The sequence below is a fragment of the Bos mutus genome, chromosome 6 (genome assembly GCF_027580195.1).
Source record: "Bos mutus isolate GX-2022 chromosome 6, NWIPB_WYAK_1.1, whole genome shotgun sequence".
Lineage (NCBI taxonomy): Eukaryota > Metazoa > Chordata > Mammalia > Artiodactyla > Bovidae > Bos > Bos mutus.
The window spans coordinates 90,053,348-90,070,219 of NC_091622.1; the positions used below are offsets into that span (position 1 = coordinate 90,053,348).

Genomic DNA, 16,872 nt, shown 5'->3' on the forward strand with positions numbered 1-16,872 from the left:
AATAAACGTTATCAATATCTATATTGACACAGTAGAAGACGGTCTCTTAGCCAGTTCAGCAGCTTAAAGGAGGCTTCCAGTCCTTATACAGAGCAGTCTGGTGGGTGCCCGCAGCATGTTGAACATTTGAAACCGGAAGCTTCTCTGTAGCGCCTTCATGTACGTCTGCTCCAACTACCTGAGTTGTTTTTGTCTCCAAACCTGTTCTGTGTTGTCCTCAAACCTCTTTATCCCAGCTGAACTTGTCCTTGTAATTGAGTGATTTTTTAACTAATTAATTAATTTGGGATGGGCTGGGGAGGTGGGTTCAGGATGGGGGACACAGGTACACCCATGGCTGATTCATGTCAATGTATGGCAAAAACCACCACAATAGTCTTAAGCAATTAGCCTCCAATTAAAAACAACTCCCTTTCTTGTGCCGGGCACTGTGGTTGGAGCTCTGTGTCAATTACCTTTCATTCATCACAACAATCCTCAGAGGGAAATACTACAAGCCCCATTTTACCCCTGAGGCTTCAAGTCACCCACCTAGTAAGAAAAAGAATCAGGGCTGGAGCCAGTTTTTCCTGACTCTAAAGTCCATACCTTTTTTAACCTTTATTTTATTCAAGTATAGTTTATTTACAATGTGTTAATTTCTACTGTACAGCAAAGTGACTCAATTATACGCCTATATACATCATTTTTCATATTCTTTTCCATAATGGTTTATCACGGGATAGTGAACATAGTTCCCTGTGCTACACAGTAGGACCTTGTTGTTTATCCATTCTCTAGATAAGTTTGTATCTGCTAATCCCAAACTCCCAACCCACCTCTCCCCCTATGCCCCACATCCCCTTGGCAACCACAGATGTGTACTCTGCATTTGTGAGTCTGTTGTTTCATAGATAAGCTCATTTGTGCCATATTTTAGATTCCACGTGGATTTCGTATGATATTTGTCTTTCTGACTTACTTAGTATGATCATCTCTAGGTCCAGGGGCCATGCTTTTAATCACTTGCAACCATGCCCTCCCATTCCTCCAGTAGCTGACAAGAAACAAACTGGGCATCTTTGGGGCAGTTTGATGAATCAGAGGGAGTCCTGAAAGGACAACTCACTAAGTTAACCTCCCAAAATTTTCATGTCTGCTTAGATAACGACCATGACGGCTACTAGAGAAGACAGTTTTTCAACTGTTGCTCTTGGCTCCTGAACCAAAGCAGAAAAGACATAATCCCTGATCTGAAACCTGTGAACAGCCTCGTCAAACCGCTTCAGTCCCTGAGCCTTTGGATAACCCCCTCCCCATCCCGTTTGGCTTTGTGAGGTAAGCTATACGGAAGGAAACAGTGTGGAATATTTCCTGGACAGATCCTTTCTCTTGCCGAGGAGACCTATGAACACAAGTAAAGAGAAGGCACTAAGAGAAAAAGATTTAAAGGAATTAGAAGTACAGCGAAGATGTGATTGTCCACAATCCAGCTCCAATCAAGGATGGATAGATGATGTTTGGCCGTCATTATAAGAGGCTCTGGTTGATAAATACTGTCTGGTATTTCCTTGCTGACTTCTTACCCTCACACCACAGGCCCTGATGGCTGTGGTCCATTATGCAAATACAACTCCCTGAATCAAGCTGTGGGTGACTCACCCACCCCCTTTAAAGCCACGTTGGGTTCGAGGCAGTGACTGCTCAGGGTAGAAGCCATGGCTCACAGACCCTGCTTCTCCTACTGGCTATTGGTCTGCTGGTTGGTGGTAACTGTGGCAGAAGGTAAGGGTTTTGCTTTTATTCTCCTGTGGGTCCACTAATTAATAAGCTGTGTAAAAAGAATGAATTTGGCTCCATGATTATACATATCCATGAATTGGAAACATTTACGTCAGCTTCCATCAGCATATGTGTTTAAAGAGAAAGACACTGAATTTTATCATCGGAAGATGTTGGTCCTAGTCTCAGTCCTAGCTATATGACTTCAGATGAACTTAACTGCTCTGAAATGCATTTCCTCTTGTGTAAAGTGACGGCATGAATGACATCCATTATTATGGGGGTTGTTAGGACCACATGAGCTATCCTTCAAGAAAAGCTCTTCAAGCTTCAAGCACTATATGAATACTAGTTATTATTGCTGTGGAGCTAACAATATCTGCCCTGAATTATAGCAATGTCCACCTCTTTGATTTCCTAATCATGTCTAGTCAGTTGTGTCCTGGTGCTGTGGAGGTGAGCCTAGACTTCTTGCTTTGAGATTCTATGAGATTCAATTTCTCCACTGCTCCTTTCTCTTTCCTTTTCCCCCACTACAATATTTCCAGGTGGCCTGAGCTAGAGAATTGGTTTGCAAACCCTGGGGACAGGCAAGAAAAGGAGGAGAGCCCCAGGAGTCATACCAGGCCCTCCACCCCTTTCATGTGGCCCTGGAACTTTGCAGGGGTGCAGCCAGACCCTAGTGGACCCTAGTCACCCCCCAACCAGTTCACTGCGCCCATGCACCACAGCTCATAACAGAGTGGAGGGGAGCCGGGCCATTGGAGCTGGTGGTTCCAGAAAGTGAACCACTCTTCAGGAAACCCTATAAACATGTAGCTAAATAAGTTATAATGAAATTAGAGGTTTATTCACTTTTTTTAAGCACCACTAAAATGTGGTTTCTGTTTTGGGCTCCCTCTTCCCCACTGTCCCTCAGACTGGCCTCAAAGTCCTTCAAATGCAGCTTCACTCTCTCCAGGCAGCCCTGGTTCCAGGTCATCACTTGCTTACACCTGTCCTGGCTCTGCCAGACAGGATCACGTGTGGGTCCCTGAACTCACCCCGTCCTCTCTCATCTCCATGGCAGCAGCAGTGGCTAGCGCTTCCCCTGCTTTCACCCGTTTATTACAATTCTGCTTCATAGGATGTCATTTAGTGTCACTATGGTACTATGTGTGTCATAGAAGTCACTATGTCACCTTCACAACAGTTTTCTTAAGATACGTAGTTTTAAAATTGCAATCTCCTTCTATCTGACATTTTTGAATTCTTACAGCAATTCACACATCGCCCACGGTACTTGCTGCGTTATGCTCTGTATTGTAAATCCATGTATTTGTAGCATCTCCCCATAGGCCCTGTTTCTTCATCTCTGCCTTTGCCGCAGCTCCTAACACAGTAACCTGCACACTGTTGAGTTGACTAGACTCACAGCACAGGATTGAAAGAGGCCTGTGTGAACTTGTGTGAAGTGGGCTCCAAAGTCTTTATCTGTAAAATTTGGGACTTGACCAAAATAGCTAGTCATTCTGTGAGTCTATGCAGTGGATTAAGTTGCAGTTATTGTGAGCAAGTTAATCACAGGACTTATATTTCTTTTTGGTTCGCCTCTGAAGGCACCTGAGAATGTATAAAAGAAGAACTGCATACTTATACATCAAGCATAAAGCTTACTTCTCTTAAAAATCAGGGTAGCGCACTACAAAACAGCTATTGTCTGCCCAAACAACCACAGACTACAGGTAATTATATTTTCTAAAACGAGGTCATCTCATCCTTACTTTTTTTTAAAAGTACTAGTTGGTGTACTATGAATTTCATGTCTAGACTATAATAAACCCACTTAAAATTGATGTCCAAACTCCAGCAATAGTTTGGCTTATTTTATTATCCTCTAATTTTGAATGTAAATTATTTTTGAAAATTTTATGGGTTTGGCAGTCCAGTGGTAAGACTCCACATTTCCACTGCAGGGCACATAGGTTTGATTTCTGGTCTGGGAAATAAGATCCCACATGCCATGTAACCAAAAAAAAAAATTTTTTTTTAATTTTTTTCTGAGACTAGAATGAAATATTCACTTAGACTTGCAAAAATCTGCAGAAATGTACTCAACACCCATTAATACAATCCTCACCTGCCTGCCTGGCCACTCATTCAACTCATCTGTTATGTACTGGGCATAAGTACTCATGCTAAGCGAAGGACTGTTTATAGCAATGACCAATAGGGGCTTCCCGGATAGGACAGTTGGTAAAGAATTCACCTGCAATGCAGGAGACCCCGGTTTGATTCCTGGGTTGGGAAGATCTGCTGGAGAATAGAAAGGCTACCCACTCCAGTATTCTTGGGCTCCCCTTGTGACTCAGCTGATAAAGAATCCTCCTGCAATGTCGGAGACCTGGGTTCGATCCCTGGGTTGGGAAGATCCCCAGGAGAAGGGAAAGAATACTCACTTCAGTATTTTGTCCTGGAGATTTTCATGAACTGAATAGTCCATGGGGTCGCAAAGAGTCAGACACAACTGAGAGACTTTTTCACTTTCACTTTCAATGACCAATAGAGTCAACAGTCCTCCTCATCTTCATGGAGGTTCAATAACCTACTAGCTCAGTTCAGTTGCTCAACCCCATGGACTGCAGCACAACAGGCCTGCCTGTCCATCCCCAACTCCCAGGGTTCACTCAAACCCATGTCCATTGAGTCAGTGATGCCATTCAACCATCTCATCCTCTGTCGCCCCCTTCTCCTCCCGCCTTCAATCTTTCCCAGCATCAGGGTCTTTTGCAATGAGTTGGCTTTTCGCATCAGGTGGCCAAAGTATTGGAGCTTCAGTTTCAGCATCAGTCCTTCCAATGAATATTCAGGGTTGATCTCCTTTAGGATTGACTGGTTGGATCTCCTTGCTGTCTAAGAGACTCTCAAGAGTCTTCTCCAGCACCACAGTTCAAAAGCATCAATTCTTCAGTGCTCAGTTTTCCTTACAGTCCAACTCTCATATCCATATCTGAGCACTTTACATATCTTATTTTAGACACTACAACAAGCCAATAAGGAGCATTGTTTTCTCCATTTTAACAAATAAGGAAAGGCAGACTTGGAGGACACTATCAATTAAGTTATGGAAGCTGTCAATAGTCACACAATTATTAAATGGTGGAGCTCATATAAGTCATAGAGCTCAGGGATTCTATGCTGTTTTTAAAAATTATGAAAGTATGATAACATTTACAAGTGACTTGGAAAATGCAGAACAAAGTTATATATAGTTCCACTGTATATTACAATTATTTTTTAAGTAGATAAATTAAGATTTTTAGTTGGAGTTAAAATAGAAAACTCTCAAAAATTAATAGAATGAATAGGCATAAAAGTAGAAGGAGGTAGTGGACCTGAAAAGCATTTTGAACAAATTCAATGTAATTATGGTTTATACAATTTTCACACAACAGCAGAATACAAATCCTATTCAAGTTCCCAAAGACTGTAAACCAGGAGAGACTGGAATATATCCAGGGGTGTGAAACAAGATCCAAAAATTTCATGGTCTAAAGGTACTGAAATCATACACAGTCTGTTCTCTTAAGGGATCCTGTGCTTTTAAACACTATGCTATTCTCTCAAAATGTTTCCAATCTGCATTTAAATATTTGACTGACTTTAGTCTAATTAAGATTACAGAAGAGCTCTCATTTTTGATATTCAGTATCTTTGGTGTCATGTCAGTATGCTACATAGTGAGAAATATTTGCTTATTAATAATCACATTATCCCTGAGAGGTAGGAAAGTGATAACTTTTGCAATTATGGAAGCTGAGATCTCTCTCCGTCTGATCAAGTCCACTGTAGGCACAGTGCTAGTGATCAGGAGAGCAGGTATGCATGATGATCTCGCAGGTACATCAGTGGAGGAGGAATATAACCACTGAATACTAATCACATAACCGATAAATATGGTGAAAGTGGACTCACGGGTGCTGTGGAAGCATATTGCTAAAGGCCTTAAGCCAGCCTCAGGGCAGGGAAGACCTCCTTGAGGAAATGAGATGTGAAATCTGCATAGAGATAAACCAGGCAAAGAGAGCGGGAAATGATGTTCTTGGCATCTGGAACCAACTTTTTAAAAGCCCAGGACCATTGATGATTGCTGTCAAAGTATTTGTCAACATTTGTCAGAAGAGAGCATTGACTAATACTGGACAAACCAGGGATTTCTCTGGCGGTCCAGTGGTTAAGACTCTGAGTTTCCAAAGTAGAGTGCACGAGTTCAATACTAGTGACAACACTAATACTTATTTGTGGGATGGCGGAAACAGAGTCAGATTCCTATGGATTAAATAGGGTGAGGGAAAGGGAGTCAGAATGTGTAGACTTCTCTTTGAAGTGAGAGAAGTAGAAACAAAGAAGTTCATGGCAGATCACCGAAGTTTTCTCTCTGCAATATGAAGCAAAGTAATCTGCTTAGAAAGGCCAGGAGAATTGTGAAGAGAATTCTTCATTAGAAAAGTCAGGAGAATTGCGAAGATAATTCTTCAAATGAATGAAGAAGAATGAGAATGTTGAAGGGGCTTTGAAGAGACTATGGGAGGTTTAGAAGACAGAGAGAATGGATCAGAACAAGGACAGAGAGAATTCAGGAGCAGTATTAACTCTTCGGAGACCATGAATGGCATCAACCCACTCACTCAGATATATGGCCTGAACCTCGTAAAAAGCCTGTGACAGTTCCCCAAATAAGTCCCTAAAGTTCCCACATGTTACAACACTTGAGCTAGCCAACCAGGAACCTGCAGTAGTTACCACGTGTGTAGTCTGCTGGGGGAATGTGGTTCTACGTGAGCTAGTTACTGGGAGGAGCATATATCTTGACCTTGAGTACCGAGAAATTCCTGGAATAAGACAGCATTGACTAATATTGAACAAACCAGGGACTTCTCTGGTGGTCCAGTGGTTAAGACTCTGAGTTTTCAAAGTAGAATGCACAAGTTCGATCCTTGGTTGAGGAATTAAGATCTCACATGCTGCGTGGCATGGTCAAAAAAAAACAAAATAAAAAAGTTTTTTTTAATTTTAAAAAACACTAGACATCCCAGAGTCAGAGAAACACTAACAACTCTAACACCCCAATGTCAGGAGGATTTGGTAAGTAGCCTCAGTTTTAAGAAGTAAAATGAGCACAAAGGGTGGATATTTTTAAAAGCTAGAATCCAATTCACTGAGTGGCAGAGCCCAAGACCTAGCTAAACCTTATCTGATAGCAAAATGTCCCAGTGGAGCTCAAGAGTAAGGCTAGCTTCCTCTCTAGCAACTGGATTCTCAGCAGAAAGTTTTTATGTTAAAAAGGTTCATAATTAATCTGATTGTATAGGAGGAAAGAATGAGTGATATGCCATTAAGTCATCTTCTGTAGTTTGAAATGTCTTAATCCAGTTTCAACCGTAACATTTTAATACTCGGTAGCCTGAGTGGATATGGGAGAAAGAGTCAGTATTTAATTCACCCATTCAAGCTGGATTAACAAAATAATAGAGGTGATTATTATAAAGATATTTCCAAGAAACTTAAGTACAGCCAGCCCTCAAAAAGACCAACCCTGGAAAGTCAAGAGCCGAGGTTACTCTCACAATCACCCTGTTACCACATAGGTACTTGTCTCTTTTTCTCTCTGAGAGGCCTTCCCCATTTTACAGCTATGGAAAGACTGGCTCAGCTGGCCAACTCCTGACTCTCCAGCCTCTCCCCTACACCTTCTCCTTACATCCTCCACTGTGTCACTTTGTTGACATTCTTGGATGAAATCTGATTTGTCACTGGCCAGTCAATGAAAGAGTTGAATGTCTAACAATAGTCCTGTGAGGAATTCATTTTTTCCATCATTCACACTCAGCTGCCCTTTCCAGACTTGTATTGGCAAGTTTCTAAAGGAGAGAAGGGATAATTTTCTAAAGGAAATCTTGCTATTTCATAGCCAATTTGATTAAATGATATAGCTAGAGGAAAGACCTTGACACTGGATATTGATCCAAATTTCTTCTTGGAAACTTGTCACCTGGTCCTCACTGCTCATTCCTCTGCTGCCTGTAGACTCTCCCTCTGTCCTCTTCAAGGAGCAATTTCACTGCTGGGGAAGTGAAGCAAGTTCTTTTGGATTAATAGCCTTCGGGGGGACAGTTACTTTTCTTAACATTGCATTTTTTTCCACCAAATTTTCTTATTTATTTATAATTTATGCACAATAAAAGGCAACATCTTAAAAGTGCAGATGAATCACTTTTTACATATATGCATATGTGCATATAATCATATGTGTGTACACATATATTTTTGTGTATATTTATATGTATGTGTATAAATATAAATGTGTATACATATCTCCATATTTATGTAACAACCACCCAGATCAAGATCGAAAGAATTCACTGGTTCCTTTCTCCACTAAATAACACCTACACATAACCCTAAGCTGTTTTTCACTTTTTTTTAAACCATTCAGTTCAGTTCATTTGCTCAGTCGTGTCCGACTCTTTGCGACCCCATGGACTGCAGCATGCCAGGCCTCCCTGTCCATCACCAACTCCCAGAGCCTACCCAAACTCATGTCCATCACATTGGTGATGCCATCCAACCCTCTCATCCTCTGTCATCCCTTTCTCCTCCTACCTTCAATCTTTCACAGCATCAGGGTCTTTTCCAATGAGTCAGCTCTTTGCATCAGGTGGCCAAAGTATTGGAGTTTCAGCTTCAGCATCAGTCCTTCCAATGAATATTCAGGGTGACTTCCTTTAGGATGGACTGGTTGGATCTCCTTGCAGTCCAAGGGACTCTCAAGAGTCTTCTCCAACACCACAGTTCAAAAGCATCAGTTCTTCGGTACTCAGCTTTCTTTATAGTCCAACTCTCACACTCATACATGACTACTGGAAAAACCATAGCTTTGACTAGATGGACCTTTGTTGGCAAAGTAATGTCTCTGCTTTTTAATATGCTGTCTAGGTTGGTCATAACTTTCCTTCCAAAGAGTAAGCGTCTTTTAATTTCATGGCTGCAGTCACCATCTGCAGTGATTTGGGAGCCCTCAAAAATAGTCTCTCACTGTTTCCATTGTTTCCCCATCTGTTTGCCATGAAGTGATGGGACTAGATGCCATGATCTTAGTTTTCTGAATGTTGAATTTTAAGCCAACATTTTCACTCTCCTCTTTCACTTTCACCAAGAGGCTCTTTAGTTCTTCTTCACTTTCTGTCATAAGGGTGGTGTCATCTGCATATCTGAGGTTATTGCTATTTCTCCTGGAAATCTTGGTTCCAGCTTGTGCTTCATCTATCCTGGCATTTCACATGATGTACTCTGCATAGAAGTTAAATAACCTGGGTGACAGTATACAGCCTTGACATACTCCTTTCCCAATTTGGAACCAGTCTGCTGACCTGCATACAGATTTCTCAGGAGGCAGGTCAGGCGGTCTGGTATTCCCATCTCTTTAAGAACTTTCCACAGTTTGTTGTGATCCACACAGTCAAAGGCTTTGGCATAGTCTATAAAGCAGATGTAGATGTTTTTCTGGAACTCTCTTGCTTATTTGATGATCCAGCGAATGTTGGCAATTTGATCTCTGGTTCCTCTGCCTATTCTAAATCCAGCTTGAACATCTGTCATAGATTAACATAATTTTCCTTGTTCTTGAATTTCATATAAATGGAATAATACACTACATACTCTTTTGTGTCTAACTTCTTTGGCTCAACGTAGCATCATAGGATACATCCATGTTGTTGTATTCATAATTCTTGGTCTTTATTACTGAGTAGTATTTTATTATATGAATACATAGTTTATTTATCCTCACCTATTGATGCTTTCTGTGTGTATGTACTTAGTTCCTTCAGTCATGTACAACTCTTTGTGATCCTTTGTACCATAGCCCGCCAGGGTCCTCTGTCCATGGGATTCTCCAGGTGGAATACTGGAGTGGGTTGCCATACCCTCCTCCAAGGGATAGTCCCAATCCAAGTCTCCCACAATGCAGGCATATTCTTTACCATCCAAGCCACCAGGGAGCCCACTGATGGTTTCCAGATTTAGATTAATATGAATGAGAGTGCTATGCAGATTTCCTTTGTGGTTAAGACTCTGCACTTCCACTGCAGGGGGCCCAGGTTTGATCCTTGGTCAGAGAACTAAGATCCCACATACCCCACAGTGTGGCCAAAAAAAAAGCTGCTTAAAAAAAAAAATTCTTGAACTAATCTGTAGACATACACACTCATTTCTCATGGATAAATTCTCCAGCATGGAATTTCTGGGTCACAAAGAATGTCCATGTCTCATTTTACTGACCTAGACAGTTCTCTGAAACATGCTTTAGGGAGACTCTAGAATTCTCCCTTCCATTCTTTCTCCTCTGCTACACCTGATGACTCTCCCCTCTGCTCCTGTCATCAGGCCTATTTCCTGACATGCACTTTTCTCCCCACAGGACAAGAAGAAGTGGTCATGCCTCCTGGAAACTCACAAAATAATGCAAACCCTACAGACTGCGAGATCTTAACACTCACCCCTCCCCCTGCCACAAGGAACCCAGTGACTAGGATCCAGCCCATCACCAGGACACCCAGGTGTCCCTTCTATTTTTTCCCGCCACGATGGCTCCGAGTCTACATTAGGTTTCCATACAGGCCTTATCCTCCTCCAACGTGGAACGACCATTTTCAATTCCATCCATATTTTTGTCCATACAGTCGCCTTCCTCCTTATTACAATTATTTCCCCAGGAGAAGACTCTGGAGAGGAAGTTCCTCTGAGGAAAGCAGAGAAAAGAGAGAAGCCCCAAATGTGCTGAAGTAAAAGAAGCCAAGGCCTCAGAAAAGACTAGAAAAAGATTTGTGCTTTCAGTTTTCAACGAAAACAATTGGGTTGGAAAATTATGCATCTTAAACTCCACTGACTGGAAGTTGTTCTCCTTGTCAGCAGTGATCGTATTGGTTTATAGGTTATTCATGATAACAGAATAGAAGCAATAATGACATTATTCTTATCCTTTACTTTTTATGATCACAGCATGTTTATGCAAGAAAAGTTCTAAAATGAGTGGTTCCCATAATTCCTATCATCCTGCAATACCAGAAGAATCATCTCCATCTTCTAAATCACAGTGAAGAGCATTTAAATAAATCGAGACTGCTATAAACCAAATGGAGACATTAATGACACCATTTTATGCTTACTGGAAAACTCACAAAGCAAGGCATATTTACAAAGTGATCTTTAAAAGAAATTATAAAAGACAGAAAGTTTTGTTTTATTCTGTTTGGCAGTGGTTATTCATTCACTTTTAATTAACATGATATTATATTAGTTCCAGGTTATTTAACACAATGATTCAATATTTGTATATATTACAAAATGATTACCACAATAGTTCAGTTAACATCTGTTACCATACATAATTACAAAACTTCTTTCTTATGAAGAGAACTTTCAAGATCCACTCAGTTTTCCAACAACAAAAAAAAATTATAAAGATTAAAACAAAAAGCTATGGGGAGTTTAACAATAGGTACTATTTTAAAGATACTATAAACTAAATTACCTAACCAAAAAAGTTCTTTTTAAACTGCAATATCTAAATATACTTTAATGTTAACTATTTAAGCCACCAATGAAAACTAGTTTGATATGTATCTCACTGTTTCTCCTATTATCTTCGTATGCATGCTAAGTCACTTCAGTCGTATCCAACTGTTTGTGACCCTATGGACTGTAGCTCGTCAGGTCCCTCTGTCTGTGGGATTCTCCAGGCAAAAATACTGGAGTGAGTTCCCATTCTCTTCTCTTCATATAGATACTAGTTTAAATTATATACTTCCCCTAAAACTTTCAACAAGATTCTAGGCTCAAAATTCAAGTACAGAGATGTTCTAGTAAGTCTAGAACTCCACAGACACAAATTCAGTCAACTATAGTTCCAAATAGGAAAAGGAGTACGTCAAGGCTGTATATTGTCACCCTGCTTATTTAACTTATATGCAGAGTACCTCATGAGAAATGCTGAGCTGGAAGAAGCACAAGCTGGAATCAAGATTGCGGGAGAAATATCAATAACTTCAGATATGCAGATGATACCACCCTTATGGCAGAAAGTGAAGAGGAACTAAAAAGCCTCTTGATGAAGGTGAAAGACGAGAGTGAAAATGTTGGCTTAAAACTCAACATTCAGAAAACAAAGATCATGGCATCTGGTCCCATCACTTCATGGGAAATAGATGGGGAAACAGTGGAAACAGCATCAGACTTTATTTCTTGGGGCTCCAAAATCACTGCAGATGGTGACTGCAGCCATGAAATTAAAAGACGCTTACTCCTTGGAATGAAAGTTATGACCAACCTAGATAGCATATTGAAAAGCAGAGACATTACTTTGCCAATAAAGGTCCATCTAGTCAAGGCTATGGTTTTTCCAGTGGTCATGTATGGATGTGAAAGTTGGACTGTGAAGAAAGCTGAGCGCCGAAGAATTGATGTTTTTGAACTGTGGTGTTGGAGAAGACTCTTGAGAGTCCCTTGGATTGCAAGGAGATCCAACCAGTCCATTCTAAAGGAGATCAGCCCTGGGATTTCTTTGGAAGGAATGATGCTAAAGCTGAAACTCCAGTACTTTGGCCACCTCATGCGAAGAGTTGACTAATTGGAAAAGACTCTGATGCTGGGAGGGATTGGGGGCAGGAGGAGAAGGGGACAACAGAGGATGAGATGGCTGGATGGCATCACTGACTTGATGGACGTGGGTCTGAGTGAACTCCAGGAGTTGGTGATGGACAGGGAGGCCTGGCGTGCTGCAGTTCATGGGGGTCGCAAAGAGTTGGATATGACTGAGCGACTGAACTGATAGGAACCTTGTATTGTGAGAAGGCAATATCAGCAACAAATCCCACAGGCTGTGTTCATTTGTTATTGATATTTCTTTAGCCATTCTGTAAAATACTGCCTCCTTTTTGTGTGTTCACCTTGCCTGTAGTATAGGAACCTCGGTTTCTCATATGTGGTCAGTGGCTTACATCTGTTCCTCCCAAAAACTATGTGCAAAGTTGCTGCTGCTGCTTCTACGAAGGAAAAAATGTAGGAGTTTGGGGGCACACAAAGTCATGGAGATGCTGGGAATGCTGCCTGGGAAGTGGAGAGAGATATAAAGTCATCATGCTCTGTTTCCTCACTATATTAAAAGATAAAAAGAAAAACACTGTTTTCTTTACTACATAGCAGATTTTCATCCTAAGAACAGATATTTGCTTAGAAATCACAAGCTTAAGTAAACCTGTATTTGAAATCCTCATTAAGTTAAAAAAAAAATCTATATTTTGTAATAAACTTGCTCACTCATTTGCTTTCTTTTTGGTTGATGGGGCATAATCTGAAAAGGGCCAACCTTGGGCAAACATGAAGACAGATCAGTGCTGTATTTGAACCTCACCTCCCTCCCTGGACCTCCTGCTTTATTACCTCTCACTCTCACCTCTCACTGCTCACCCAGCTGTTCCGTGAGCTCACCACACTCCACCGCCCAAAACCAACCTGGTTCTGACAGGCCTTTCTCTCCCCAGACATTTGAACTGCAATCCAGTATCTCAGCGTGGTTCAGTTGCTTAGTCACGTGCGATTCTTTGTGACCCCATGGACTGTAGGGATCGCCATTAAATCTGCTCTGAAATCCAATCCCTGAAGGCCTTGTTGGTGATCTATAGACCTCAGGAAAACTAAGACAAACTAAAAAAGGTGTAACAGCTTCAGTGCATCCATTACAGAAAGTGGGCTACTCCTGGGGTATTTCACAGTAAGACCCTTTTTCGAAATGGCCTCAGATAAAATTACATCATTTCTCACCCTTGAACATGCATAGAATAGCCTACATGAGAAACAGCCCACAACCACAATTAAAAGTATAGGCCTTTGTGAGTTTCCAAATCCAAATATTACTGCTCCATCATGTCTGACTCTTTGGGATCCTTTGGAGTATAGCCTGCCAGGCTCCTCTGTCCATGGCATTCTCCAAGCAGGAATACTGGAGTGGGTAGCTGCTATTCCCTTCTCCAGGGAATCTTCCCAACTTAGGGATCAAACCCAGGTCTCCTACATTGCAGGCAGATTCTTCACCCACTGAGCCATCGGGGAAGATCCTTGTGAGTTTGGGTTAGTACATTTTTCTTTTAAAATATGGAGGTACCTAGTAGGTTTATTTGCCTGGAAAATCCCATGGATGGAGGGGCCTGGTGGGCTGCAGTCCATGGGGTCACTAGGAGTCGGACACAACTGAGCGACTTCGCTTTCACTTTTCACTTTCATGCATTGGAGAAGGAAATGGCAACCCACTCCAGTGTTCTTGCCTGGAGAATCCCAGGGACGGCAGAGCCTGGTGGGCTGCCATCTATGGGGTCACACAGAGTCGGACACGACTGAAGCAACTTAGCAGCAGCAGCAGCAGTAGCAGGTTTATTGACTTAGGGGATCATTTTCAAGTACTAATATGTCAAAATGAACTAGTTTACAGGTGTTCCTCTCAGCGTATAGATGGGATTGTCTGCTTCTGCAGCAATGGCAGTCTGTTGGGAACATGTGACTGTTTTAATGCATCTTTTATACATGCTTTAATACATCTTTTGCTTTGTGGCAGAAATAGCCTATGCAAGTCTAAAGTTCTAATTATACTAAAAAGGCTTAACCTGAATCAAATCATCCAGTGCCAGGACTCGGCATATTGCATACTGAGTGCATATTGCATATTGCATATTGAGTGCAGCACTTTCCACAGCCTCATCTTTCAGGATCTGGAATAGCTCAACTAGAATTCTATCACTGCCGGGAGCCAGTGTGAGGAACTCCGCCCATGGCAAAGGTCATGAGGAAGGAGGCTCGGCATACGCAAAGGCGGAATCGAGCCTCAGGAGTCCCCCTGGAAATTCCTGAGCATCTACCCCCAAAACCAGAGTCTGCCTACTTTCTGCTTTGTGCTTTCACCTACACCTCTGACTTTACGGGGGGCTGTCCCCTACTACCTCTCTCTGAAAAAAGAGTTAGCTTACAGCTCCAGTTAATAATTCCTGGGTGTGACAGTGTTTCAACCTACAAACTCCTTTGGAAATCCTCTAGCCTGCCTGAATAGGTTTTTCCGGCCACATGTGATTGTTCAGAGCCTCCCAACTGTGAGAGGCGGAAGATGTTCTAAACTGTCTAAACACAGATTCCTTTGAGTAGTTAAAAGATGGATTAGAAATTGTATTGGTGAAGGGTTTTTCACTTGTTGGGCCAATGTTTGCTGCTAAGTTTCCATATCCCTTACCTGCTGTGTCCCTGGCAGTGTATTGATTAATATGATTGGTGTAAGTAGTAGTTTTAACGTTTGTAACCTTGGACCCTTGAGTTAATTCTTTTTCTTGTTGTAGCCCACCACACCTTTGCCCTATAGGAATGCAACTTTAATGCTTTTGGAGGGTGGCACCTGACTAGTCACCTTTAGAGAAAAATAAGTTTTCTGAAGAAAGGGTCTTAAAATGTTAACAGGCCTCTGGGCCAGAAGATGATGCAAATCACCTAAACTTTTGCGTATGATAAGTTTGCAGGAAGAAAGCCTGGCTTACTGCATGACTCTACCCCTTCCCCCATTATCCTCTATGCATAACTTAAGGTATAAAAACTACTTTGGAAAATAAAGTGCGGGCCTTGTTCACCGGAACTTGGTCTCCCCATGTTGTTCTCTCTCTCACCTTCTCGCTGAATTATTCAGCCTCTTTTCTCCACTGAATTTCCTCACTGAGCTATCCTTATTTCAGCCTCTTTTCTCCACTGAATTTCCTCACTGAGCTATCCTATTACTCTTTATATCCTTAATTAACATTTAATTAAGCAGTTGTTTCCTGATCCTCGCCGACGCCGTCCCCGCTTCGAATTCCCTGGATCCACCGGGGCTGGACCCCGGCAATCCAGCAAACCCAAATTTACAAAACAACTGCTCTGTAATTTCCAAAATATGTGGATGTCAGGGTAGACAGTGTAAAGACGATTAAAGAGACGTGACAACTAAATGTAACATGGCCTGGAGCTGGGACGGAAAGGGAGATATTCCCATAAAGGGTATTATTGGAACAACTGGAAAATTTTTATGTGAACCATGTTTTAAGTAGTAGCCATATATCAATGTTAAATTTTCTGAGCTTGATAATTATGTAAGAAAAGATCCTTAGATAAAAATCTGAAGGTAAAGGAATATGTTTTATGCAACTGTCTTAAATTATTTGGGGGAAAAAATGTGTGTGTGTGTGTGAGAAGGAAGGTGGGGAAGGGAGATAGGGGGAGAAAAGGGGAACATGGAGGGAGGCTGGGAGGGAGAGTGAAAAAAAATCATGGGGAAATGTTTTTATAATTGATATATTTGGAGGAAAGGCATATGACAGTTCTTTATATCATTCTTGCAACTCTTCTGTAGCTTGAAATTATTTCAAAATGAAATTAAAAAGACATTATTAAAAACAACACAGGACCTAGCAATAGGGGTTTAGTTGTCGGGGAGGAACTGGCCTGTTTAAGGTCTCAGGAAACAGATGAGGGAGATGACAGTTGAGACTGGGGAGCGGGTACAAAAAGAAGGAAGATTAAAAAGAAGATCTTGGGGGAAATATCCTGCATTCAGTGCAATGACTGCACTGAAAGTGGTCACAGTCATTTGGGGAGGACAGTGCCCTGCAGGCTAGGCTGTCCCTGCTACCCCTCCTCCCCCCAAGAAGGCGCACTTGACTTGTGGGAGGGGCTACACCTACGTGGACTTTAAAAGTACCTAAGATTCTGGTGTACACTCAAGATGAGATGTAACTCATATTTTTGTTCACTGAGATATTTTGTGATTAAAAACTCTGAGCAAAGTGGAAATGCAGTAATTTTAAAGGAATTTTATGTTGAGTTCTGCCAAGTGAACACATCTTCTTTTGGTTTTATTGTGTTTGTGGTCAGTATGAAGAAAACAAAACCTCTGCTTACTGTATCTTTTCATAGTCATTGTAACAAGAAGCAAACAGTCTTTTGTGGTCACCGTAAAATGACTATAATGTTTGGTAGCAAACAGAATCCATGTACTCTTACTAAGGT

The 16,872-nt window shown here is 41.5% G+C and overlaps 1 protein-coding gene across 1 annotated transcript; it reads left to right on the forward strand.

The window, feature by feature from the left end:
* Positions 1–1,697: 1,697 nt before the first annotated feature.
* On the forward strand, positions 1,698–15,797 carry ODAPH (odontogenesis associated phosphoprotein). The gene is made up of 4 exons (XM_005909121.2): positions 1,698–1,764; positions 10,220–10,359; positions 10,504–10,583; positions 15,641–15,797. The coding sequence occupies exons 1-4, from the start codon at positions 1,698–1,700 to the stop codon at positions 15,795–15,797; spliced, it is 444 nt and encodes a 147-aa protein (XP_005909183.2).
* The last annotated feature ends 1,075 nt before the right edge of the window (positions 15,798–16,872 follow it).